The sequence below is a fragment of the Papio anubis genome, chromosome 2 (assembly GCF_008728515.1).
Source record: "Papio anubis isolate 15944 chromosome 2, Panubis1.0, whole genome shotgun sequence".
In the NCBI taxonomy this organism is placed as follows: domain Eukaryota; kingdom Metazoa; phylum Chordata; class Mammalia; order Primates; family Cercopithecidae; genus Papio; species Papio anubis.
In genome coordinates, this window is record NC_044977.1 from 159,048,376 (window position 1) to 159,074,938 (window position 26,563).

The window sequence follows — 26,563 nt, forward strand, 5'->3', positions numbered from 1 at the left end:
CGTAGATACATATACATGTACACGTGTATATATGTATTTACTTTCAGGATTTTAACTCTGCATCTGAATAAGCTATGGCTTACAATAAATAGCTTGAAATAGACTCTGGGTCTCCTGTCTCCCAGTAGTCTGCCATTGTGAAACACCATTTCAACTTCACTCTCTTGTCCTGTCCCTTTGTGACTCAAGGTTGGTAAGAATTATGACGGGCTCCACAGCTGAGAAACAAAGTTAATTTGCCCTTGCAAAAACTGGACTTGTAGAACTGACATCATTAGCATCAAGCAATTATAAAGTGAGTTTCTTGCTTGAGAGAACAAATGTGAACGTTCTTAATTTTTAGGTTTCCTAGATCAATATTATTGTATTACTTTACTGCTTAAAGGATCTTGCACTATTTATTAAAACCTAGGCTACCTCTGAAGCACATACCTCAGTCACACTAGCCACAGCAAGTTTTCTAGCAACATAGGGTGTCAACATGCCAGCTAAGCTTTTCCTTATGGTTGGATTTTCTGGAGTTGCTTGTTCTTCAGCCAAATACCCTCCAAGGCGACTCAGAGCATGGACACTCAGTTTGGCAAGGCTGTTGGCTACCTCCTGTTACAAAAAAATTAAGTTGTTAAAGTAGATCTGTTATCTTACACAGCTACTATAACTTTACCGAATCACACTATATGGAACATATTTAAGGAGTAAAAAGCCAACCAAACAAAAAGGGTACAAGAGTACCTAACATTGATATCAGAAAGTTTACGTGTTGGGGCTTGTTTTTTTATTTATAAGAAGGACTAACTTATACCCAATGCAGTATATCTAACAGACAACAGGAAGAAGCACATTTGGTGGTAATGTGGGAAGGAGGGGATAGGTAGGCAGCCCTGCCTGCTAGAAGCACACATTTACAATATGAGCAATAAATGAGAGCACATAGAAGAGACAAAAAAATATCTATAAAAATCAGACAAGTACTCAAGTATTTAGGGGAGCTAGCCTCAATTGCCTGATGGTAACATTATATTATCCTGTGTTACACAACCATAATTTTGCAATCATAAAGTTGACTCTGAGTAATTAAGAAAGTATTAAATTATTTCCAGCAAATGCCACTGCAAATTCCCTTGCCTTGAATCCTTTCAGCATAAGCAATTACGACTAAAAGTTTTGAGTCTTAAAAAGCTATAAACCTAATTTTCCTGAAAAACAATTTATCTCTGGGGACTCTGGATAGCTGCAGCTTTGCTTTGCATTAGTTTAGCATTAACCTATAGTTTGGGTTCAAATTCAATATTAAAGCAACGTTAAAGTTACCTGCTGGTTTGTTTCTTCACTTTTCTGAATGCCACTCTCTTCTAGTGTGTAGTCATAATTAAACAGAAAACCAAGCAGATACCACAAAATTCCAGCCTGAAATAGGTGTGTCTGTAGCCAGAAATCCACGGCAAAAGAACTGACACATTCTACCCCAAGAGAAGCCACCCGGGGAATACTCTGAGAAAAAAGAATGAGAGAATAAGTTGTTACAGACTTTAAAACAAAACAAAACAAAACAAAACTAAGAGGAACCGGTTATGCGTGTATGTCAAGCTAACTACGTTATTTTGTAAAATGTTTACCTCTTCTTATATTTTCAATTCCAATTTAAATCTGAATCCTACATCCTTTAAAGCCTAAAATTAAAAGTGACCTCATAACGAGATACCAGAATTACAACCTTTAAAGCTAGTGTCAGAAGACTTGGGAATAGTTTCCTGTTTCATTTCTTCTATTTTTAATTTTTAAAAATAGTGACATGGCATCAATAGCAACTTACATGCTAGTGATCTTAAATATAACAATAACTTTTGTGCAGTTGTAAAGATTTATGTCAGAGTTTCTATTCTGTAATCAAATACTTCTAAGGACATCAAGTAGATACAGTAGAGGAGATACTTTCATCAGTTCCCTCACTTATTGATACTTTAGTATGAGATCAGCATCTCAATCCTATTTTATTCAAGACAATTCTCACTCTGCCCAGTTATCTAAGACATCTCTCTCTCCCTCCCAGTCAACTATCACATCTACCCACAGTCAACCTTCCTCAGGTCTGGATTGGGAGGAAATAGTAAGTTCTCAGATCTCTAAAGCCTTTCCCACCAAGCAGTGCCTGAACTCTCCAGTTTTCAGGTTTTAATGGCCCCCTCTCTTTTCTTTTTTTTTTTTTTTGAGACAGGGTCTCAATCTCTTGCCCAGGCTGGAGCGTAGTGGCCCAGGCTAACTCTGAATCACATACCTCAGTCACACTAGCCACAGCAAGTTTTCTAGCAACATAGGGTGTCAGCATGCCAGCTAAACTTCTCCTTATGGTTGAATTTTCTGGAGTTTCTTGTTCTTCAGCCAAATACTCAGCCTCCCAAGTACCTGGGATTACAGGCGCGTACCATCACATCCAGCTGATTTTTGTACTTTTTGTAGACAGGGTTTTGCAGTGTTGGCCAGGCTGGTCTCGAACTCCTGACCTTAAGTGATCTGCCAACCTCGGCCTGCCAAACTGCTGGGATTACACGCGTGAGCCACCACACTGGACTGGCCTTTTGCTTTTAATAGACTTATTTATTACGGGCTTCTCTTTTCTCCCTGCCACTCATTCCAATGTTCAGATGGAACCCACTTCCCTTTAGCTGTATCAATTTAGTCTTACTCTTTGCAGGCCAGCCTAGAAACAAAGCCTCCATTTACAGCAAGGCTTCTGTGAAAAACACTTTTAGAAAACAATGTGCTTATAAATTAGGAACTGGCTAGTTGACAAAAAGACACTTTGCTGTCTCTATATCTAGAAAGCATTAAAGATGAACTCTACCTTGCCAAAATATAGTACCCGACAGAGATCCTTGATAATGCTAGGCATTTCCGTGATCTTCTCTCGGCATTCTTCAAACTGAGCAGCCACACTATAGCATTTACTTATGTGTCCACACACCTACAGACAACACAACAGAGCAAAAAACCCAGTAGAGTCACATAGGCATTCCTTATTTAACACATTAGAAATCAAACAAGCAGAGATTTGTGAATAATGCTTAATGGTATATACAATGCTCCAAAATTAAATAGAACGTCTTTACTAGATCACTAGTCTTTCTCATCAAGATCTATAAATGCTGGGTTAGTTGGCAAACCACAGTCACTACAACCCATGGGCCAAACTGACCATGGTCTTTGTACTACCAAAGAGCTAAGAATGGTTTTTAGATTTTTCAAGGGCTGTAAAAAAGTCACAAAAGAAAACGTAACAGAGACTGTATGAAGCCTGAAACACTCATATATTTACTCCCTGGACCTTTATTTTAAAAGTTTGTTGGCCTCTGGATTAAGGTATTTTTGTATAGTTTACTAACATAACAGAATATCACAATTTTATTTACACAATGGACTTCAAAATAGAGGATGGAACTCAACAGCCAGTACTCGGTTTTATATTCTGAATTTTGCTGGCATAAGCAAAAGGCCAAATAAAAAGACACGCTCTACAAAGCTCTTAATGAACTCCTGATGAATTTCCTATCTTATAACCTTAAATGTTAAGCCAGTTAAAATACTAGGGATAGGAGAATGAGGGATGGAAGATATGTGAAACAAGAATGGCATAAAGCTGGCTAATGGAAACATACAGGTTCAATAAACTCTTCTCCAGAAAGAAAACTTAAGCCAACAGATCACAAGTGCTTTAGTGCAGTTGATACACAGATCAGCAGCATCAATGACACTTGGAAACTTGTTATAAAAACATACTCTCAGGCCACCACCCTAGACCCACTAAATCAGAAACTTGGGGTGGGGTGGAGCTCTGCAACCCACAGTTGAAATAGCCTTCCACTTGATTCTCATATATGTTAAAATCTGAACTACTGATCTAGTGCAATTTTCTTGGAACCACAGGTTTTAGCCTCACCTGTACTGACATGTCACTTGGTTTACTAGAACGAGTCAAGACAGCCACACAGCGACTAAATGCCTCCTGTAACACCTGCAGAGGAAGAAGTCAGCTATTAACTCTCCATTTTGACTTCAAGTCTGAAAGGCCTTTTCTAGCAGTAATAAAATATAAATAACCCTTTAATGTTAAATATTTGATACATAAATGTTTGATCAACATTTGCTAAATAAATAGTAAACAAAGGACTCCTAAAAGTTTTTTTTTTACGCATTTCTAATAAGCTACTTTGTAAACAATATTACCATTATCAGTTTTGAACCCAACGCTTTCCAACACACATTATGAAATAAAGCTTCACTTCTATCTTTATTTTGGTATGAGGATAAAGAAAATATTGTGTTATCTGCTGAAATAAACTAAAGAATCTGCATTTGTACTTGCTAAATTCTTCACTGCCAAGAGTCATATAATGTGTGTAAACTGGCTTAAAAAGCACAAAGGTCACTCCGTATTACCTCTAGTCCATTCTCTCTTCTGAGCTCTTCAGCATTGAGGGCTGAACAGTTGACAGTATGGAAAGCTAGCTCTGTAGCCGCAGGCAACAATGGTGATTCTTTTGAGAAAAGGAGGTCATCTGAAGTTTCCATTGTTATAGTCCGAATAAGCATGGGGTATCCTGCATATTTATAAGGCTGTAAATCTGAAATAACCAATGTTAGTGTTAGAAAAATGAAACAAAATTAATTATGTTGTGGTTTCCATTTTGATACCATGTTCAATTATGTTGCCTTAAAAAAATAAAAATGGGGCCGGGCGCGGTGGCTCACACCTGTCATCCCAGCACTTTGGGAGACCGAGGTGGGCAGATCACAATGTCAGGAGATTGAGACCAACCTGGCTAACACAGGGAAACCCTGTCTCTACTAAAAATACGAAAACGTTAGCTGGGCGTGGTGGCGGGCGCCTGTAGTCCCAGCTACTCAGGAGGCTGAGGCAGGAGAAAGGCGTGAACCCGGGACGCAGTGCTTGCAGTGAGTGGAGATCTCGCCACTGCACTCCAGCCTGGGCGACACAGCAACACTCCATCTCAAAAAAAAAAAAAAAAAAAAAAAAAAAAGATAAAATATTTTATCTTAACATCTTAAATGTCTCCTCATTCCAGTTGATAAAAAAGAAATTAAACCTACTATAAAATCCCTTGGATCTTTCCTTTCTAGTAAACTTAGTTATTTTTCTAAAATGTTTCCACTAGAAAAATAACATTTTCTGGTAAATTAACTGCCCTTGGTGTATAGTTTTGATCCTTTGCTGAATACCTACTTTCTATGCTGATTTTTGTAACTTTTCACTTCATCATAGACTGCAAGGTACAGCAAAAATTCTGTGCACCAGAAATTCTATTAACATTATATGCACATCTTTATAAAGAAAAAAGATTGAAGATATTTAAATGACAGTGAATATTTTGTATTAAGTTTTCTGGATAACAAGTGCTCTTTTCTATTTTACTAGTTATCTTAAATTTTTACCAGTATTTTCTTCAATTTGAAAACACTGAATACAATTTCTTACTAGAAGTACAAAACAGAAAGTTAATTTTTAAACTACATTTAGTTAAATCTATGATTTAATAACCAAATTTAAAAGTGAAAGCTAGTAAACCAACATGCCTAATTACTCCTTTCTTTCCATATTCTTTTTTCAATCTAACCTATTAGGCAGAGAGATGCAAATTAATTGGCTGTGACTTTAAAAGTATCTCCGTAATTCCAAATTGAAATCAGCATAAATCTTATTGACTTTTGAGGCTGACCAATAATCTGCCTTAAAACTCATTTCTAAACTGGCTTTTTAAAAAAAGGTCCCTTGGAACAGGTCCTAATTTTCCTAAAAAAAAAAAAAAAAAAAAGTGACACATACATGGTAAGAAAGAACAGTGAATAACTAAGTCCTGTCGGATCAGGACCTCCACCTCAGAGCTTCTTGGGTATAACCCCACCTTGGGAAAAGTTAAAGATGACCTTGTTAACAGAGAAACCAGTATGGGCCATAATTGTATCTTGTGGCTAATAATTTAGTTATCAGCATTAAAAGACAACCAAGGGTTTTGAAAAAGGTCTCTAAACTCATTCCGATTAGTGGTAAATGCTATATAACTAAAATGTATTATAAACTCATGTAAAAGTAAATCAACTAATCAGTGCTCTCTTTAATAATCCAGCTGCTAGATCCTCAGGCTGTCCCCTCAAATACTTAAACTGCAACCCCATCTCTTGTCTTTAGTTACCCAACACTCTCCATGCTTATCTCAAATCCCCACAGTCCTCTTCCTTCTCTCCCAACATCCCATTGCAAATGGCTCTCCCACTTTGTGCTGTAAATCAAGTTCAGTTCCCAAGCCAATGGGCATCTGCTATATTGAACCCAACCCCTCATCACCAACAAAGGGGGACTTTTGAACGTACTCTTGGCTTTCTGGACTGCTACTGTTAGGGCTACTGCAAATGGCCCCACAAACACTGGATAATCCTATAATCTGAAATCATACCTATTTCATCTATACCAGTGTTCTTCAAACTGTCCCACAGGACTAGAGGGTCCTGAGAGCTACAATAGGAAATAGAATATATGAGAAGTACATCATCATTTGAAGTTTCTACTGCTTTTAAAAAACCTGAATGATCTTGGTGTTTTTAACCTTCAGAGGCTTTTAAAGTTATGATAGGCTTTCATATGTCATTTAAGAAAAACATGAAATGATCTTTAAATTCCAGATTCCATTCTAGATCTCATTTAATACGTTTGCTACTAAATGGCTAAACACAAAAACTAACCAAATAACTGCACAGAACGAAGATGTCAGAAATGCAAAATACTGAAAAACATAGGTATGAAGGGGAAGATATAAAACAATCTTTTGGGCCTTTCTTTAGAAAACTACGTTTTCTTTTATTTAAAACACAATTCCAAGAGTCTTTTGCAACAATAATTCTAAATCTATTAAAATATGCTGTAGAAACAGATAATATGGTATAGGGTTAGCTGTGATAGGGTTAGCTGGAGGATAAATTAAAATCTGAGAACAGACATCTTACCTTCTTTATGACGGTTGAAGAGGATGCTCTGTGTTTTTAGAATTAAAATTATATTCTCTGGATCTGGTCCATCCACTATTTTTGCTGATTTGGTACATAAAAATTCATATGCTTTATTTACTTTTTCAAACATGTCCTATATGTAACCAAAGATAATTTAATGTTAATTTGGAACGTCCCAAAATTCAACTTAAACAACATACATGGTTTGTATTTTATCAGTAACTTCAACTATTATTTTATTATTTATATTAAGGAATTCATTCCAACTGTAATCTAGCTGGTATACTGTTAAGGTGAAACGTTGTTTCAAATAGTTGTCTAATGATCACAGTACCATTTACTGAAAAATTCTTCAAATAAGAATATTAAATGTATCCTTAAACACATCATGTTAAACTCATACAACTAGAGACAGATTGCATCTATATAACAAAAATTATGAGCTACTATTAAGCACTGTGCTAAATGCCATAATCTCATTTAATCCGGATGCTGCAACTTAGATGTAATAACTTGCTTAAGGACACAAAATTAATTGGTGGCAGAGCTAAGAGGTACAGCCAGGTCGGCCTCCTAACTCCATGCTCTTAAACTGTTACACTGTATGTTTGGTTGATCTATATGTTGATTCTTGTGTGAGTATCATATTGTTTTACTATTGTAGCTTTATGAAGTGTTATAATATCTGGTAAGTTAAGTCTAGCAATTTAAAACAGATTTCAAAATTTCTTCCTTTCTTATTTTTCTCCTAGATGAATTTGAATTAATATGAGGTTCTCAAAAAACCCCCTAGGGTTTTGATTAAAAATACCTTAAACATAAAAAAGTCAGATCTTTTCAATGTCACGTCTTCTCATTCAGGAATACTGTCTCTGTTTTTTTTTTCCAGTGAAAACCAGACCTTGAGCCCAGTGGAAATTATTCCAAGTTTCTAGCAACAGAGTCCTGGTTTTGGTGGTTCTTATGTGATTTCATCTTTTATCAAACTTCATTGGATGAGGCGGCATCAGGGAATGATGATTTAAAATCTGAACCAAATTTTCTATTTTTTCAGTTAGAGTGATATGAAATTGGATGTCACTGGAAAAAATTACATAAATTGCCCAAAGCAATCTGAATAGCAATGGTATCACCTACAACCTACAAATAAATTAAGTTCTCCTGCATTCTTTATTTTCAATTATTCTTATGATTGCCCATTAGAGTTAATTCTCAGACAGACATGGATAAGGAGACACAATAAAACCTGTAAGTTACTAGTCATAAAGGCCACTCTTCTGGTAAACTGAGGGAGCATCATCCATGCAGAAGCTATGGGCATGTGGTTAGAAGTTTATTAAACATACACTGGGTATGTATTATGAGGCAGGTACTGGCACAGAAGGTAATATACTTTCTCCTACTAAATAATAGTAGAGCAAGAGGAAGTCAGCCCAATGCCCTAATTCCAACAGCAGTACATACCCTCCCTTCTGGATTCTTATCAGGGTGATACTTTTGTGCAAGTCTGAAGTAAGCTTTCCTAATCTTGCTCTCATCATGCCTGTTAAACAGGAAAATTGTTTTATGAGTAAGGCACAAGAAAAAATGTTTACAAAACCATCTAAAATATTTTAAGAATATTACTTGTATCAAGAATTGTATATGATTATATATTAGTCTTCAAATTAAACCCAGGAAGAATTAAGTATTTTTTAATATATATTTTTTTACATGCTATCTTTACGGGTGAAAGATAAAACCTAAAAGTTCCCTACGGATTCACTTTAAATTATGAAATTATACTTGAGTTGGAAGAACTACAAAATATATTGTTAAAAATCCACTAACCTGTCAAAATGTCCAAAATGCCAATTTCAAATTCTATAATTCTAAGTTATTATATCAGTCTTGACAAAATATACAGTTTTAGTCTATACTTAAGTTTTCAAACAATTTTTCCATAACATAACTAGTCTACATAAAACTTCACTGATAAGACAAATCTGCATTCTTTCATAATCTGTCATTTGGTGTCCTAGGTATATTGCTATCAAATCTCTTCCACATGTGTAACACAAATTAGAAAAGGAAGGGAAAAAATGAATATGTGAATGGCAACTGTGTGTCAGATATGGTGCTAGGTACTCAACATACATTTTTCCAATTAATAGAGAAATGAATGTACCAGCAAGAAGAGGAGGACACAATTTGGCTAATAAGTTTGCAATAAACCAAAGTCACACAGATATAGTTCCATATGGTTATTCCCAAGGTGTACATATCAAAATACAGGCAAAAGATTTTAAAATGATTGATTTAAATATAACTTAGTCTTTGATACTGATACTTTAAGGTGGGACAGACATTTGCTACTGTACTGAAAACAACTCACGGTCCCTGTCCTTGAGGCAGATTAAGCACTTCATAAGCATCATCTATTGACATCATAGGTGGCTTCTTCTCTACTTCTTTCTTCCAGGCGTCAAGAGTATCTTTTAGTAGCTTAACCTTAAAGACAAAAGATTAAAATTTATATCAAAGTAAAACTATTTCAGAGTCTAATTTTTAAGTTATAGAATCATTGTGCTGTATTTATTTAAATGGATACTTTTAGCTGTCCAATTAACAGCTTTCTGAAATACAAATAACCAAAATCACCTGAGCACTGCTATATAGTTGGGCAGAGCAAGGTATTTCTTACAAGGCAATATTCCTCTATTTAAAAAATTTTTTAAATTCTCTGCCAATTTGTGTTATATATTAGGCTTCGAATTAAACCCAGGAAGAATTAAGATTTTTTTTTACATGTTATCTTTATGGGTGAAAGATAAAACCTGAAAGTTTTAATGTTTAAAGTGTCCAGAAACCATGAAAGACATCAAAATTAGATGATACACTGAAGGAAGAAAGCAAGCAGTATATTGTGGTGTGCTTCTCAAGGTGATCTAACATAATTATAGGTATGCTAGCATTCAAACAAATGTAAAGGATAGAGAACACAAGGGAATCTGGTTAGCAAATGAGAAAAAAAGATCTAATATTTATTGCCTGCTTACAAGCCAAGGAGCTAGGTACTTTACAGACTATCAAATTTAATTCTTGTCTAAAATTTCATCAATAAATAAAAACACGGAGATTCTAAGAGCTAGCTGCATGTTTCCCAGTTCAGTGGTAGAGCTGGATTAAAACCTAGGTCTGACTAAAAAGCCCGTATCTAGTATCTCACGTTGAATCCTGAATAAGTATCCGAGTCTACCTGCGTTTTTTTGGTCACTGCATTGTAAAGAGGCGGTGACTTGCAGTACAAATGGCGATTATTCTGAAATCTTTTAGATGGTATTAATGGTGTAAGTTCCACCACGGTAACAGAACAACATGGGCACAGGTGCCCACAGATACACAAAGACTCAGGTTAGAGGGGTCCCAAGGGCACTCTGGACCGGTCAACAGTGCATACTGTTTTATAATTGAGCAGGTCACACTCATTGCCTCTTATGCGTGCCAGGAATTATGCTTATGTGAATTCTTAATAATCTTCACAAACACCACCAGATAGCTGCTATTATTACCAATATTTTAGAGATGAAAACTGAGGTTTAGACAAATAAGCAATGTACTGAATATTAAATAGAGTTTTTTTTTTTTTTTTTTTTGAGACAGAGTCTGGCTCTGTCGCCCAGGCTGGAGTGCAGTGGCACCATCTCCGCTCACTGCAAGCTCCGCCTCCCGGGTTCACACCATTCTCCTGCCTCAGCCTCCCGAGTAGCTGGGACTACAGGCGTCCGCCACCACACCCGGCTAATTTTTTGTATTTTCGGTAGAGAGGGGGTTTCACCGTGTTAGCCAGGATGGTCTCGATCTCCTGACCTTGTGATCCGCCCGCCTTGGCCTCCCAAAGTGCTGGGATTACAAGCGTGGGATTACAAGCGTGAGCCACCGCGCCCGGCCATTAAATAGAGTTATTAAATGTTAATGGCCCAGCTGAAACTCAATCCCAGACTGGCTAACTCCACCATCTGTGAGCTTAATCAACCTGCAATAAAGACAAGCTTCCACCAAGCTATTCTAGTACGTCATACTATATACATATAATTATGTTATCTGCATGAAGTTTGTTTTGTCTTTGTCACAAAAGACAAAGATTGCAATATTCTTAATACTCCCTTAAAAAATTATCTTTCAACGTGAGATCTACCCAAATATAATGAACTATACTCAGAGTCGCACAGTGCTTAGTGCTTAAGAAGGAATACTTAAGAAAGCTATTCTCCTTCTTACTGCAGGAGGACAAAATACCCAGAAGTGTTTAGAGGCCTTTTTTTGTGGCTTAAGGCAGCACAAATTAAACTACTGACTTACCGGGTCTTTAATTGGCCAATCTGGAAATCGGAGTGTATCACACAGTTGTTTGAGGTAATAAATATTACAAAACAGTTCATTTTCTAGTTGTGGATAGTTGATCACAGGAATGGGACAATACTGATAAAGTGCTCTTGTGTTACTCTGAAGGCGAGGTGTGAAATCAGCAAGATGGGCAGCAATCTTCTCTATCATGAGGCGCCTACAATCATAAAAACCTCCAGTCAAGCTTTATGAAGGGATTATTTTAAAGAGAAGGTTAAGATACACAATCATGCAAGATAGTTATATGAATCATCTATAGAATAATTCAATTACTATCCTAAAATGAGAGCTTTTAAATATGTTACTTTGGGCATTTTATTGTATAAACATGGAAAAAACTTATCTATGATACTTATCTGTAAAGAAGATCATAGAGAAAAGGGCTGATACTCTCAGTCCTTCCTATTAAAAAATCAGCCATTAGAAGGGCAAATGGTACGCATCTGAATGCATGAGGGTGTAGCTAGGAAACTCAAACTTGCTATTATCCAAAGAAGCTCACTAGATGGCATGTATTTCAACAAACTTACTGTAGGCTAGGATCTGGCCTCAGATAAGCAGAAACTTATCAGCACAAAGAGCAATCCATCTTTTAGATAGGGCCTTATATTAGCCAATCTCAGGAGAAAAATATTACACAGAAGAACTGTGTTGGTAATTTATTAATATTGTTACATATTTTTTCCCAATGAAAAATATGACTGCCATACAGAATATATTCAAATTGGTGGCTAACACATGACAAGCCCATAGGACAACAAGTCAAATGATAACAAGCAGGTGGCAAGGAGTGTGTGCAGTCTGACAAGGATCAGTGATTGACATAGAAGATCTAATGCCATCCAGCTAGGGGAATTGAGGGGTTCTCCAAAAAGAGACAACCTTGACACTGGAACTATGAAGTGTCAAGCCTTGTCTGAACAGAAACTGGCTGGGCATTGTCATCTGCTTCTGAAACTTTCCTTTTTCTGTGTTTTCACAGGTTTCTCCTACGGCACTCCCCCGCCAATAAAGACATACCTTAGGAATGCTAACCTCCAGATTAAGGGCAAAAAGGTGTTGGGGTAAGGGAGCCCACATTCTAGAATAATTTCGGGTATCTCTGGTCTGATTCATTGATCCAAATTATGTGGGCATAGTTTTTAATTAGTGGGAGTATAGTCCTACTTCCAAATAGCCAGAGGTATGTCTTGATTTTATCCCAATTTCCTATATATATTACCAGTTCATTACCTAAAATCTTACTAGTTCTATAAACTGATTTAAGAAGTACCAGTGGTTGGTAGGCCCTACTGTTATACAAAGTTCTGTTAAGGTAATAGTAATTTTGTCAAATCTTGTTAGAACACAGAAAACCTTAAGGCCTTATGGAAATCCATCATTTGATTTGGTATCAATGATTACTGCCATTTTAGATTATAAAACCAGTAAAAACATGTCTTTTAACAGAAGTTAAAGCAGATGGCGAGCAGCAAAGACTAAATTATAAAATACAAATCAATCAATCAACTGGTTATTTACCTCATTTCACTGCTCCAGATTGCTTCTGGAGTATCAAATTCTCCTAGAAAAATCTCAGAAAACTTTTCAGGTTCATAATTTTCTAAGTAACAAACCATTGCTTCAGGTAGAATGTGCCCAAGTATACTTCTTTGAAAAATATCTTGTCCTTTTGTCTTCAAAACAAAACAAAACAAAAGGTAGTCAAAAACATTAAAGTTATCTTTCAATTTTCTAATAAATGATTTATGGTTAGAGAACACTTTAAGAAAGGAATACAATTGCAAAAAATTGCTTTTATGCTTTGGGAATGTAGATGGAAACACAGCAAAATGTGAGTGGAAGGTATCTGGTACAAACTGGCTTGGCATTCGAAGGCAGAACCAACAGCCTCTGGTACTGCAGCAGTCTTAGCTTCAAGTGTCACAAGCTGCCAGTATTATTTAGGATGACTGGCCTTTGACCACGTGTAACAGTAATGGACAAACAGGAGGAATATCCCACAAAGATTTACATCAATTATCCTGCATTATATTGTTGGCTATAGGTCCCACCTGTATACTTGCTTCTGTTTTCAAAAATAAGTTCAGAAGATCATTAAGAGCCTGCCCTCATGAAATGCAGCTAGGATCTAGATGGAGAATTTCTACTTAAATTATAATTAACTGTTTTGAGAAGTCCATATCCTCTGGCAGGCCAAATGGGGTCAGGATAATGACCATACTAAATTTTAAACTCATTTCTTTATTCAACGGAAATAAAATCCCAAGGGCTAGCTAGGATTTATACAAATAAATGCTTATTTCCTTCTAGGAAAATTTAAGACATTTTACTTATCTAGGATAAAACAAAGAGACAAGGGAAAAAACCCAAACATGGTTTTATCATGTGGTGCAAAGACAAATTAGAAGATGAATATTTTCAGGCTTTCTGCTAATAAGAGTAACAAATTCACTATCTGTTAAACTTTTGGGTAAAGAATTGCTAGTTGTATTCTTGAATACTATTATTTGGTAATTCAAACATCCAGATTTGTGCTTTAAATACTGTTTTGCTATAATTATTCAAAATACTGTTAGCTGAAATGATATAAATCATTTCTAATATAAAATTTGGAAAAAATTACATTATGCATAATGGCACAGAAATAAAGGAAGAAAAAGAATGCCCAAATGTCTAATACTACATTAAGGTACTATCATTAGGGACTTTTTAAACTTGTTTATATTCTCATTTTCTATTTGTATAAAGCTGTGGAAATTATGCTGCCATGGGCATCTTTCATATCAGACAAATGGGTCACTTTCTAGGGCTTCACTGGCTGCTCTATAAAACATACAATTTAGTGTCTATTGTCAAGGTGGTGCCAGCATTCCTCTGTTAGTTTTCTAAACAGTGATCTGGTTTTGGTTTATTATTCTGCCCTATCTGATCCAAAAAGAAATCCATGCTCCATGAAAAGCTGAACATATTTCAAAACATCCTTCAGTTTCAACAATAAATATCTCTTTGTAAAAGGTAGATATTTAGATTGTCCAAACTACCTAAATAAGTCTTTTTTGTTTGTTTGTTTTTCTTTTAATTCCCAGCTTAACTCCTCAGTAAAACGACAAGAACACTTGAGAGCATGTGAAAAACTGAGTAGCTTCGAAAAAGAAACCTAGCACTTCTGCCACTTTGGGATCTGAACAAAAAGGCTGAAGTCTTCCTGAATTTTAGCTGACAATGTAAGACTCAGGTGAATTATTTACGAAAATCACTAATCTAAACCTTATACAGAGAACAACTTATATTCATGGAGGTGTCAGGCTATAATTCACAGCTGCAATCTCAATATTAAGTCTAATGGGTCAGTGACATTTATTTTCCTTTAAAAATATTACCTTAGACTTTATATGTGCAAGGTACCACGAACGATGTAAGAACAGAGTAAAACAATACCTGCCCTCAAGTCCTTATAATCTAGTAAACATAATACACAGCTCAGGAAACTTTACAGTGCCAAAACAGCTTACCCAGGGCTAAGTATTCAGAGGATTAATCTGGCTTACCTCTTCTGACTTGAAAGCCTGTTTGGTATGTGTGTATTTCAAAAATCTAGAAAGAAAAATGAATTATCTATCAGATATAAAAAGCGATTTAGTTTTTGTAACCTTAGTTTTCTAAAGACTAGATCTTTTACAGCTAAATAAAACTCACAAATGGCAACTCACATAAATCCATATTCCCAAATTACTTAATTTCTGAATAAGGCAAGAACTAGAAAGATTTTTAAAGTGTAGTCATATTAAAGCTATGTGACAATATAAAAAATTATTAAATTTTAAGCAAGCAAAATGTAAAACTGCATGTACAATATGAATATGGCTATATTAAATACATAAATACTAGATAATACATTCTTATGCTAGATGTGGTATAGTGGTACAATTCTGAGTAAATTTCCCCCATTCTTCTACTTTCCAAGTCTTTAGATATTACTTAAATAGCCTTTGTAATGAGAATCTTAATAAAAGCAATGATGTACTCACAAAAAATTCAATTAAATCAGTCCATGTAAAATTCAAATAATACTTTCAAATAGATTACCCTTAAAGTTCTTACCGAGCAACAGGAAGCACATTGGAACCTGTGTACATCATGATAAAGAAAAATACTCCACTCAGATAAAGGCGGGGTAACTGTGGGTTATCTTGCATGACATGGTATAACAAAATAGCAACCTTCTCAACAAGGATAGGGTCAAAGGTCAGCAGTAGCTGAAAAAAAATTAACATGTTTTCATTGGGTTGTAAAAAACCTGCATCATCACTTTAGGTTTTTTATTTCATATGCTGAGGTTATAGCTCCTTATGTAAGTTATAAAATAAAAACCCATGGGAGTCAGTAAGCTCATCTACCAGACCCACAATAGATTTGAAAAATGATTCATTCTACAACATTTAATGCAGAAAATCAATTGAGAGTTGATCAAAATGTATTCAGAAAAGCCCAAACATGCCTGAAGCTAGTTTTGTCATAACGTTACAGGTAATATTGCTTCTTGTGCAAGAATCTTCCTAAAAAGACTTCTCGGTTTGTTTCAATTCAGCTGAGCTGACATAAGAATCCCTTGAAGGCTTCTTGAGAACTCAAGGAGCAGAGCAGAAAATAATGATCAATGAAACAGCCTAAAAAGTAGATCCAGAAGTGCAGGTAAAAGGCAAGAGGGTAAACAAGTCATCTTCTACCAGAAAGTACCAAAAGATGTGGCCTCTAGAAATCTGAGCTACAAATACGGGAATTTCTGGGATTACTCTAATAAATCTGGGCTAATTAAAAACCATACAGAATTGCTATTAATAAACTTCTGATAAACATTTAATAAGTTTTATCTATGAAGCTTAATAAAGGTGTCATTCCAATTTTCTATAAACACCTGCTTCCAATGAATCCTCAATTTTGGGTCAAATGCTCCCAGTAAAAAAAAAAAAAAAATTATAGCCAGGCGCAGTGGCTCACGCCTGTAAGCCAAGCACTCTGGGAGACTGAGGCAGGTGGATAACAAGGTCAGGAGTTCAAGACCAGCCTGGTCAATATGGTGAAACTCCATCTGTACTAAAAATAAAATCAGCTGGGCGTGGTGGCGGGTGCCTGTAATCCCAGCTACTTGGGAGGCTGAGGCAGAAGAATTGCTTAAACCTAGGAGGAGGAGGTTGCAGTGAGCAGAGATTACGCCACTGCACTCCAGCCTGAGTGACAGAGTAAAACTCCATTTCAAAAAATAAATAAATTAATTAATTTATTTATTTACAATAAAGAGTAAGTAGCTCAAATTAGGAGGCCAAAGTTCTATACTCATGTGAGACTAAACAGCTATGTGTTCTTTTAAGTAAATAACTCAAATTTCTCTGTGCTTTGGTATCTTATGTATTCCATAAGGTATTTAGATAAAAGCGTTTCATATTATTACATATTTTAAAAAGGAAACATACAGTCATATAGGATTTTCCCTAGTGTTAATGGCAGTAGTTCAAGACTTGACATTATGGGAATTAGTAGCAAACACACACACAAGCGCGCACACACACCCAACCACCCACAGTATTTCAATGTCACTATACTAGAAAACCTAGAACATTTATTCAGTACACACACACACCCAGAGTATTTCAAACTATCACTATACTAGAAAACCGAGAACATTTACTCACTGTATCTTGGACCACTCTAAAAATTCTGAAGCTCTATCAGATGGTAAAAATGAGTACTGCTCTTAAAGTCAAATGAATTATAGATATCCCTTTCCAAACAATGAAGATAACGTTCCCGGAAAGTACTACAGCCACCTAACTGTGCTTTGGCAAGATTTGGGTCTCCCAGAATATAAAAAATTAAGAGAAAAACAAAAATAACTTCTTAAAAATATTTTTTTAACTCAATATAAAAAAAAAAAGGAGTCACACACTGTTCAAAGAAGCTAGATTTATCAATACAAATATCTTTAATCACGTTGTTCAGATCTTACTGAAAATTTTTGGTTAATTAAAAGAAAGCCTCCCTCCCCCAAGCTTCATGTTATGCTGAGCACATTTCTTAAAAGTTTTTCAATCAACCCTTCCTAGCCTGAAATTTAATGCCATTTGTATTTACTTTTTCCTTTCAGTTTCGTAAGACTTAGAAAAATGGGAGAGGTTGATCTTCTGGGTGTGGTGTTTTATCCACATGTTGAGAGGGTCTATCAAGGAGAACACATTCCTCTCTCTGCATCACCTCACATATGCAGCCACATGGCCCCATGGGGAGGGGGATGTGGTAATGGTTTAGAGTCCTCAATAACTGCAGTGCTTTTTCACTGAAGGATCTGAATGGAAATGTCCACAAGAGAAAAGCACAGAAATGTTAAAATGTGAGTATGCTTAAATAACAGAAACTGGCAAAAAAAAAAAAAAAAAAAAAAAGTAGGGCATTATTCTATTGTATTTAGAAGTATTTTTCAGCATCAATGACTTACATAGGAATTTAGGTAGTATATAAGTGAATGTAAAAATATATAAACTGAGTTAACTCTTCTCTCCCATTGCAGACCAATGTACAACTGAAAGGTACAAATGGCACAAATTACTGGCATAGAACTTAATAAAAACATTTGCCTGAAATCTCTAGGACCTGACTTATTTGGGTTTAATGCTAATCTGAAGTTTAAATAGCTTAATTCCAAAAAAGCAGAATAATGCAAAAGAAAAAGGGATGATTGGAAACCTTTTAAGAAACGTGCTCAGCATAACATTAATTCCAACTCACTGCTTTGAATCATTGGTATCAATGAAAACATAACTAAGAATAGTCAAAATCTAGGGCAGAAGCTAGTGAGACTGCTGTGATTACTACTTGAGATATAGGTCACCAAGTCCACCCCTGTGGCCTGCTGGTGTACCTCCCAGTAGTATTAACAACATCAACATACACCACAAACTGGAGTAAATCACTTTTCAGATATTAAAGAGGTATGATTTTAAAAATAGGTAAAAAATAAACTCTTTTAGCACAATTCTGGAATCTGGAAACTTATGTTTACGTTCAATCTTCCACAGCTATTCAGCAACTCAAGAGTAAGTGAAATAGCCAGGTGCGGTGGCTCACGCCTGTACTTCCAGCAGGCTGGGAGGCCAAGGCGGATGGATCATTTGAGGCCAGGAGTTTGAGAACAGTCTGGTTAACATGGGGAAACTCCTTCTCTACTAAAAATACAAAGTAGCTGGGTGTGGTGGTGCATGCCTGTAATCCCAGCTACTCAGGAGACTGAGGCAAGAGAATCATCTGAACATGGGAAGCGAAGGCTGGAGTGAGTCAAGATCCCATCACTGCACTTCAGCCTGGGCAACAGAGAGACACTGTCTCAAAAAAAAATTAAAAAAATAAAAAATTAAGTGAAATGAATGTAATTCAAAGTTCAGGCTTTTTCTTTTCTTTTTGAGACAAGGTCTTGCTCTGTTGCCCAGGCTGGAGTGCAGTGGCATGATCACAGCTCACTGCAGCCTCAAACTCCTGGGATCAAATAATCGTCCCACCTCAGCCTCCCAAAGGGCAGGGACTATAGACGTGTGCCATCATGCCTAGCGGTTATTTACTTATTATTTTTTTTTTTTTTGTAGAGATGGAGTCTTCCTACGTTGACCAAAGTAGTCTCGAACTCCTGGACTCAAGCAACCCTCCCGCCTCAGTCTCCCAAAGCACTGGGACTAGAGGTGTGAGACTCCACACCTGGCCTGTTTAGGCTTTTTGAAAATGGAATAGACTGCAACAAAACAAAGACTGGTACTGATAATAAAATTAAGAGAAAATTATTCTTAAAATTGCTCCTAGTTTGATTACATAAAAGTAACTCACCTGAATAATATGGGGAAGGCAAGTGCTATCTGACAGCAGTCTTTTCACTTTGGGTAGAGGCCGAATGATGGCATTGTCTTGATCCCTAGAAAACATTTTCTCACGTCAACATTTAATGTATTTATTAAAATTTGTATGTTCAGAGCATATGACATTCTACTAGGCATGAAGCAGGTTACCTTACTTTTTTGTTAATGAAGACTAAGCTCTCATACAGCTGGGAACATGATTAGGTATTTTGGTTTAAATCTATTTGGCTGCTTAATATGACTTCATTTCCTTCCATAAGATTTCCTTGAAAAACAGTATCCTAGAAGAGCCAAAGACTCTTATTTAATTGATTAAACTTGGTGTTGTCCAACACACTGTCAGTGGATATTTTCCCCCAAAGGGCATATCAAACTTTGTTACATAAATTTAAACCTTGATTTAACTATGTTTGGTATTTTCTAAGTATTGCTTTAATTTTAATGCTACCTTATTTCTAAATACTAACTGTATAATTTTTGAGTCCAACTGGAACGATGAAAACTTCAAGTGTTTTAAAATATGTGACAGTTTCTCAGTAATTTCCATCACAAGATATCTTCAGTACAGTAATGAATCAAAATGATTTATATGTAAATATTTCATAAAGATTAAAGAGTTTCATGCAAGTGTTACATTTATGACTTAGAGAACAAATTCTCACCTTTACTGGTCAAGTGGGGCAAGATGTGGGCCTACACTTGCCTTCTATAGCAGGAATAGCTAGCCTGTCAGATCAATAGCTGGCATTCACCACTGTCTATGGACTGCAGTATGTGTAATTCAAAACATTCACACCAATTCACAGAAATTATAATATTGTAAGTCTCAGTTTTGTAATATTATTTGAAATCTCCTAGAGAAAGCTGTTTTAGTTACTTTATTAATAAAATTTGCAAATTCTTTATATCCATTTCAAAAAATGCCAAAGGTCAAAGCAGCATTCCTCCAAGGCCACAAATAGGAATCTTTGTTTTAAACCACCAGACTGATTCTATGATGTTACTAAGGAAGCACATCAATTATCCATGAAAACATTCAATTACATTTTACCTGCTTGGAAAATATCCACACATTGTGATCAACATGTTCAATATAAGGGTAGCAAGGTCAGTTTCATTCAGGACAGCCTGTCCACTGGCTAAGAGACACCACTTAAGCTGGGGTATGGACTGAAGTGGTCGCCATCCATCCATGCCTTGAGCCCAGCATCTGGTTTTTGCATTTAACATTCCTTTGGTCCACAATTCTTGCATCTTAATGGATGGAAGGCATTATTACAAACAGACAAAATAAAATGAAAAACCTCACTAATGTTTTCTACCTTATAGTAAATATATACTAAATTATGAAACAAACATGCAAGTACACTATTTTAGGAAAATCAAGTTTTGTTGACAGGCCTTTGGGAACCCAAATTTGGTTAATACAAAAACAAAAAAACAGAAAAAACAACCTACCACCACTTTGTCAACCTGCAGAGCATAAAGAATACTGGAAGGAGTAAAAATGATAGGTGGAGTGCTAAATAATTAAATTATATGAGAGCAGAAGGGTTGGTCCTCTATAAAACTATTTTTGCCCCAATTCAAAATGAGCCTAGGAGGCTAAAGATTGGAGGCAGGATCAAATATCAAGATAAAGAGGAAAATTGTCCTTAGTTCTTGGACTGAGTAATATTCAATGAATTTTAGACCGCATACTAAAACTTACTTGTTCATACCATATAGAAACATTATAGTTTGACATAAGTACTAAGAGAGCTTTTTTTTTTGCTTTTTAGGAGATAGAGTTTCGCTATTCATTGCCTAGGCTGGAGTGCAGTGGTGTGATCATGGCTTACTGCAGTCTCAACCTCCTGGGCTCACGCGACCCTCCCACCTCAGCCTCTCAAAGTAGCTGAGACTACAGGCATGCACCACCATGCCTTGCTAATTATTTTTTATTTTAATAGAGACAGTGTCTTGCTATGTTGCCCAGGTTGGTCTTGAACTCCCGGCTTCAAGTGATCCTCCCACAGTGCTGGAATTACAGGTGTGAGCCACTACACACAGCCAGAAATTATAACATTAAAGTCACTAAAAACCTGAGTGCTACATCCATAACAACAACTTTCAAAAAAGGCTTGAAGGCATAATTTTATATGTATGTTTGGTTCTCCATTTTTCATGTGGAAACTGAGTTGCAGGGCCCTTGGAGCTAATAACAGGAATTTAAATGACAGCTTTAAAATTTTCCACACCTCTATAAGTGCTAAGCAGGAGTGCATAAGAAATGCTGAGACCTTCACAAAAAGTTTCTCCAAGATACATACCTCATGAAATCCATATGGGCCACTCCTTTCTTTGTCTGCGTTGCCAAAATACCATTCCTTTTCACTCTCTCTTTTCATATCTGGAGCAGCTTCAATTACATTGCTCTAAGTTTAAAAAATATTTAAATTATTTTCCAAGGCAGAAATCTAAGAGACCAGATGTCATAAAACAAAGTTGCACAGCAGTACTTTGGAGGGGTTTATATCCCTTTAAAAGTTAACCTGAAATTTTAAGTGACCTTATTTTAAGATTTAAGAGTTCAGGACAAAATGCCTAACCTAACAGTCCAAAAAAACTATTTCCTTATTAATATACATTTGAAGTAAATGTTTCCTAAGTTCACACTCAGCAATCTAAGCTAAATTCAGTGATATCTACATTCCCCATTGGTCATCAATAAATACCAAGGACACTAACATTTTAGTAGCAAAGAATATTGCAAATAGTTACGTAAATAGCTATGTATCATTAATCTTAAGCAATAATGCTCAAAATATTAAAGTTCTTTCGGGGGGAAAAACTTACTCCAACTAAGAGTTCCAATAAGTATCTGAGAGCAAAGCATTAAAATGCTAACAGCAAAGTTAGTTTTCGGTGGTTTTATATAGTTAGTCTCAATTTATTATCTATTACCCTTACTACAAATAATTCTTACAATGTTCTCTATCAATGTTTTACAAGAATCTATGTTAAAATTTTTATGTAGTTGGGTTATTTTATCACAACATGGTTCTTACGTTCTTCGTCTTTCTTTTTTGAGACAGGGTCTTACTTTGTTACCCAGGCTGCAGTGCAATGGCACAAAAATGCCTCACTGCAGCCTTGACTTCCCAGGCTCATGCAATCCTCCTGCCTTAGCCCCTCAAGTAGCTGGGACTATAGGTGTGTGCCACCACATCTGGCTAATTTTTTTTTTTTGTCAAGACAGGTTTTGCCAAGTTGCTTAGGCTGGTCTTGAACTCCCGAGTTCAAGCAATCCTCCCGCCTCAGCCTCCCAAAGTGCTGGGATTACCAGTGTGAGCCACCGTGCCCGGCCTGTTCTTTTTCTTACAATCACCTTCTTTGAGAATGAAATAACATGTTTTAAATACTGCCATAATTATCAGCTTTCAGTTAGGCTCATATAGAGAGGTACAGCAAAGCTGTTATGAGCATACAGAATTCTGGGTCTTAACTGTAGCTCTGCCACTTATCAGGTGACCTTGGGCAAGATAGTTAGCCTCTGTGTTCCTTAGTTTCCTCATCTGTAAAATGTAGATAGTAACCACCTCAAAGGGCTGTTGGGGGATTCAAAAAGTTAATGTATTATATGTGTACCAGAACAGTACCTGTTGTAATGGTATATAACAGAATATGCCATATACTACTCGATTAGCACTTTCGGTCACAATTCACACGAAATCTAACATGACACATCTCCTTACATCAGGAAATTAAAACACCAAAAAAAAAAAAAAAATCAAATGAGCTAAGGATAGATTCTTCTATAAGTTAAGTATCAGTCCTCTTGGGAGTTTCAATAAGGTGTCCAGACTCCTTTAAGGCAAAGCATATTCTTACTGCTTGCCAATGTTAAAAGTACTAGTTACATATCTAATGAATTCCGTTTATATCCTGAAAGTCACAATGCCTCAAGATAAGCCATATTAGAGATACAGTTACTTTAACTGAAAAAATAAAACTCAACCGTTACTGTCCATTTTGGATTGTTCTTACAGTGGTTTCACATTTTCTGTGTGAAATCTCCGAGAACTAGTCCTCTGTAATTACTGGAGAAATATGTGATTGATCATATATTTTCAGATTTCTATGATTCTTTTGACTCCAAAATTATACTCAAAGAATGTTAAGTTTGTAAAACCTAAACAAGGATACGTACTTGCAGTGGTACTGTAGCTCGGCTTACATGGAGATGTGCAAGGGTAAGCAAGTCCACAAGGATTCTTATTCCATTTGAATCCATGAGATCCTTAACATTTTTCTGGAAGAAGAAAACATTTTTTTTGTAATCTAAACATTTTTCACAATCTGAAACTTTTCCCAACAGTACCTTTCCCAATAGGTACTACCACCTACAAGGTCCTCGAAGAGGAGAATGTTTGGAATCTTTGGAAATAATTGATACAACTGGTATTACTTGGTCTTTTCAGCATTTTGTGTTCAAGGAACCTGAATTCCAATTGATTAAAAGGGCAAAATTATATTACAAAGAGATCACTTAAGAATTTTTACTTAAATATGTTCTGAAGAAAAAACAATCCACAAAAATAAGAGTAAACAAATTGAAGACTGTCATGATAAACTCTGGTTTTACCATTATTCTGCCAAGGTCTTTTTAATAAACAGATTATTCTATATCAGAAATAAAGTCTGCTATATTAAAAAATCCTTTAATGTTCCAGTTTGTTTTCTTAAACTTAAAATAACTGGTAATTTCTTAGAAGAGACTATAATTTCTTTTTTTTTTTTTTTTTTTGAGACGGAGTCTCGCTCTGTCGCCCGGCCTGGAGTGCAGTGGCGCGATCTCGGCTCACTGCAAGCTCCGCCTCCCGGGTTCCCGCCATTCTCCTGCCTCAGCCTCCCGAGTAGCTGGGACTACAGACGCCGGCCACCTCACCCGGCTAGTTTTTTCGTATTTTTTAGTAGAGACGGGGTTTCACCGTGTTAGCCAGGATGGTCTCGATCTCCTGACCTCGTGATCCGCCCGTCTCGGCCTCCCAAAGTGCTGGGATTACAGGCTTGAGCCACCGCGCCCGGCCTATAATTTCAATTAAAATCTTTGTACGTATAATTACACTTCAGTTTAAAACATTTGCATTACTTACAAGAATAAAACTACACAAATTGGTATTAGTATCAAAGTTTTAAGAAATGAAAATCTGCTTATGCTTCAACATAAATTGTGAATTAATTTTATATATTACAACTATGAATTCCTCTTGTTTGAAATGAGCATGAACCTATTAAAATGTCTTCAAAAAGAAAACAGTAAAATGACTAATCTTGTAACTTCCAATTACTTTTTATCTGCAAAATGTATACTGATAAAGACTTTCCATTTTATGTCAAACATATATTTTACTTAAAATTTAACCCTAGAAAGTCCCTAAAGAAAAATAAGCTAATAATTTTTATTATTAAAGATCATTTTAATGTATTAAAAGTCATCCATTGTTCCTCATTCAGAATTTTATTATCATTCATTCATTCTGCACCTATAATATTAAGACAGACTATACAGGGAATACTGACAAAAACGTTTCCCTCCAGGAGGTTAGAGCACACAGAACTTTCTGCCTAAAAAGGAGAAGACAGAAAAGAACACTCCCTGGATAATCAACTCAAACTGTGAGTTTATCTTACATTACTTATATGACTTGGAAATAACAATGTATGTATGCGGAACTACTGTACCTTATTAAGGATCAACTTGTTAAGGAAGAGAATCAACCTATCTCGTTCAAGTTTATCTGTGCACTATTGAAATAAATGAGAATCTGGTCAGAACTGACTAGAAATAAAAATTAAGCTATTACTATTACTAGACAAAATCAATCAACAGCCCATAAGTAATGCCATCTTTTAAACATTAAAGAGAAAAATCATAGAAATCTGTCAATTATTGCAATTCCTTAATGAATCCTGAAAATTACATTCTTTATAACTTTATATAACTTGTCTAATTTCCCTAGAAAGGCAGACATTGTAAAGTCATCAAACAGATTAATATATAGCTTTAAGGACATATGTAAAAATTGAAGTAAGTGAAAAAATTGGTCCAAATGATACTTTAAGTAAAAGGAATGTAAACACAAAAGAAAGTATAAAACATACACTGCAACAAACAGGTAGCAATCAAATAAGCTGCATGATTAATTAATTTGTCCCCTTCACCATGTTCAAGTGTTAAATCACAAATTCTTAAAAAAAAATTTTTTTTTGAGATAAGGTCCTGCTCTGTCATCCAGGATGGAGTGTGATCACAGCTCACTGCAGCCTCAACCTCCCGGGTTCCAGTGATCCTCCCACTTCCCGGTGAACCACCAGATACATGCCACCATGTCCACTAATTTTTTTATTTGACAAACTGTATAAAATTCTTTGTAAAGTGCTAACTCAAGGTTTCTTTTTTGGAGGCTTAGCGTTGTAGTTTTAAAAGGTTTTTGCTATCTTCACACTTCTAAATTTAGTATGCTAGCATCAATTAAGATTTTTCCAAAATGGAAAATCAAAGGTACATACAACTCTAGAAGTCACCATTTCTTTTATACACCTGTCCAACTCATCCATACTTAAAGACTGACAAGTAGGTCAACTAAAGTCATTTGAAAATAGCAACAAACACATAAAGTGACATGGACAAATTCTAACCCACTATTCATTTTCCTATTCACCTAACTCAGATTTAAGTAAGTATAAATTACAGAAAAATGAATGCAGAAAGTTACAGTAATGTGATCAAACAGAATTTAAATTTAGTTTTAAAATTTAACACATATCCTAGTGACACTATCAAATAATAATTTCCTTAAATGATATCCTTACCCTCTCTAACATTCCAATGATATATCTGGTATCTGTAAAAGGTCCTATTTCTTCGTGACATCTGCCATAAACAATAGCAAGGGCTTGTAAACATAAACACTTCATGTTTACTTTTGGGGTGAGCAAGAAGCGATGATAAAGTTCATTGAAAAATTCATACCTAGATTAAAAAAAAAAAAAGTTCACAATAGAAATAACCATGAAACCAACAGTGAGTACAAATGCAACAGGATATACAGAGTAGCTCACGATCTCTTAATTGATCCACTTTCTTCATTCTCATCTTCCTCCAATAGTAATCTCAGGTAATAGTCTCCTATTTTAATTTCCTCTGCCAGGCACTCATATTTAACCTTCATAAACAAAAGCAAATTACACTATTTTAGTTTACAATAGATTTTGGC

General features: G+C 35.7%; 1 protein-coding gene across 4 annotated transcripts in view; it reads right to left on the minus strand.

Moving 5' to 3' along the window:
- The window catches only part of DNAJC13 (DnaJ heat shock protein family (Hsp40) member C13), a 121,441-nt gene that overhangs the window by 35,760 nt on the left and 59,118 nt on the right, over positions 1-26,563 (minus strand). For 3 of the 4 annotated variants that reach the window (XR_002520550.2, XM_021934865.2, XM_021934864.2), the window contains 19 exons: positions 26,409-26,512; positions 26,160-26,319; positions 25,029-25,091; positions 23,494-23,595; positions 21,614-21,718; positions 20,353-20,555; positions 19,273-19,357; positions 15,508-15,662; positions 14,955-15,000; positions 12,925-13,079; positions 11,359-11,560; positions 9,392-9,507; positions 8,482-8,560; positions 7,015-7,150; positions 4,435-4,619; positions 3,935-4,009; positions 2,843-2,962; positions 1,312-1,491; positions 433-600 (listed from right to left, as the gene is read on the minus strand). Coding sequence is in view for 3 of the 4 variants with exons in the window: in XM_021934865.2 (XP_021790557.1) it covers positions 433-600; positions 1,312-1,491; positions 2,843-2,962; positions 3,935-4,009; positions 4,435-4,619; positions 7,015-7,150; positions 8,482-8,560; positions 9,392-9,507; positions 11,359-11,560; positions 12,925-13,079; positions 14,955-15,000; positions 15,508-15,662; positions 19,273-19,357; positions 20,353-20,555; positions 21,614-21,718; positions 23,494-23,595; positions 25,029-25,091; positions 26,160-26,319; positions 26,409-26,512 (2,439 nt within the window). In the remaining variant the exon portion in view is untranslated. The remainder of the gene's footprint in view (positions 1-432; positions 601-1,311; positions 1,492-2,842; positions 2,963-3,934; positions 4,010-4,434; positions 4,620-7,014; positions 7,151-8,481; positions 8,561-9,391; positions 9,508-11,358; positions 11,561-12,924; positions 13,080-14,954; positions 15,001-15,507; positions 15,663-19,272; positions 19,358-20,352; positions 20,556-21,613; positions 21,719-23,493; positions 23,596-25,028; positions 25,092-26,159; positions 26,320-26,408; positions 26,513-26,563) is intronic. The other variant, XM_021934866.2, reaches the window with a different exon arrangement.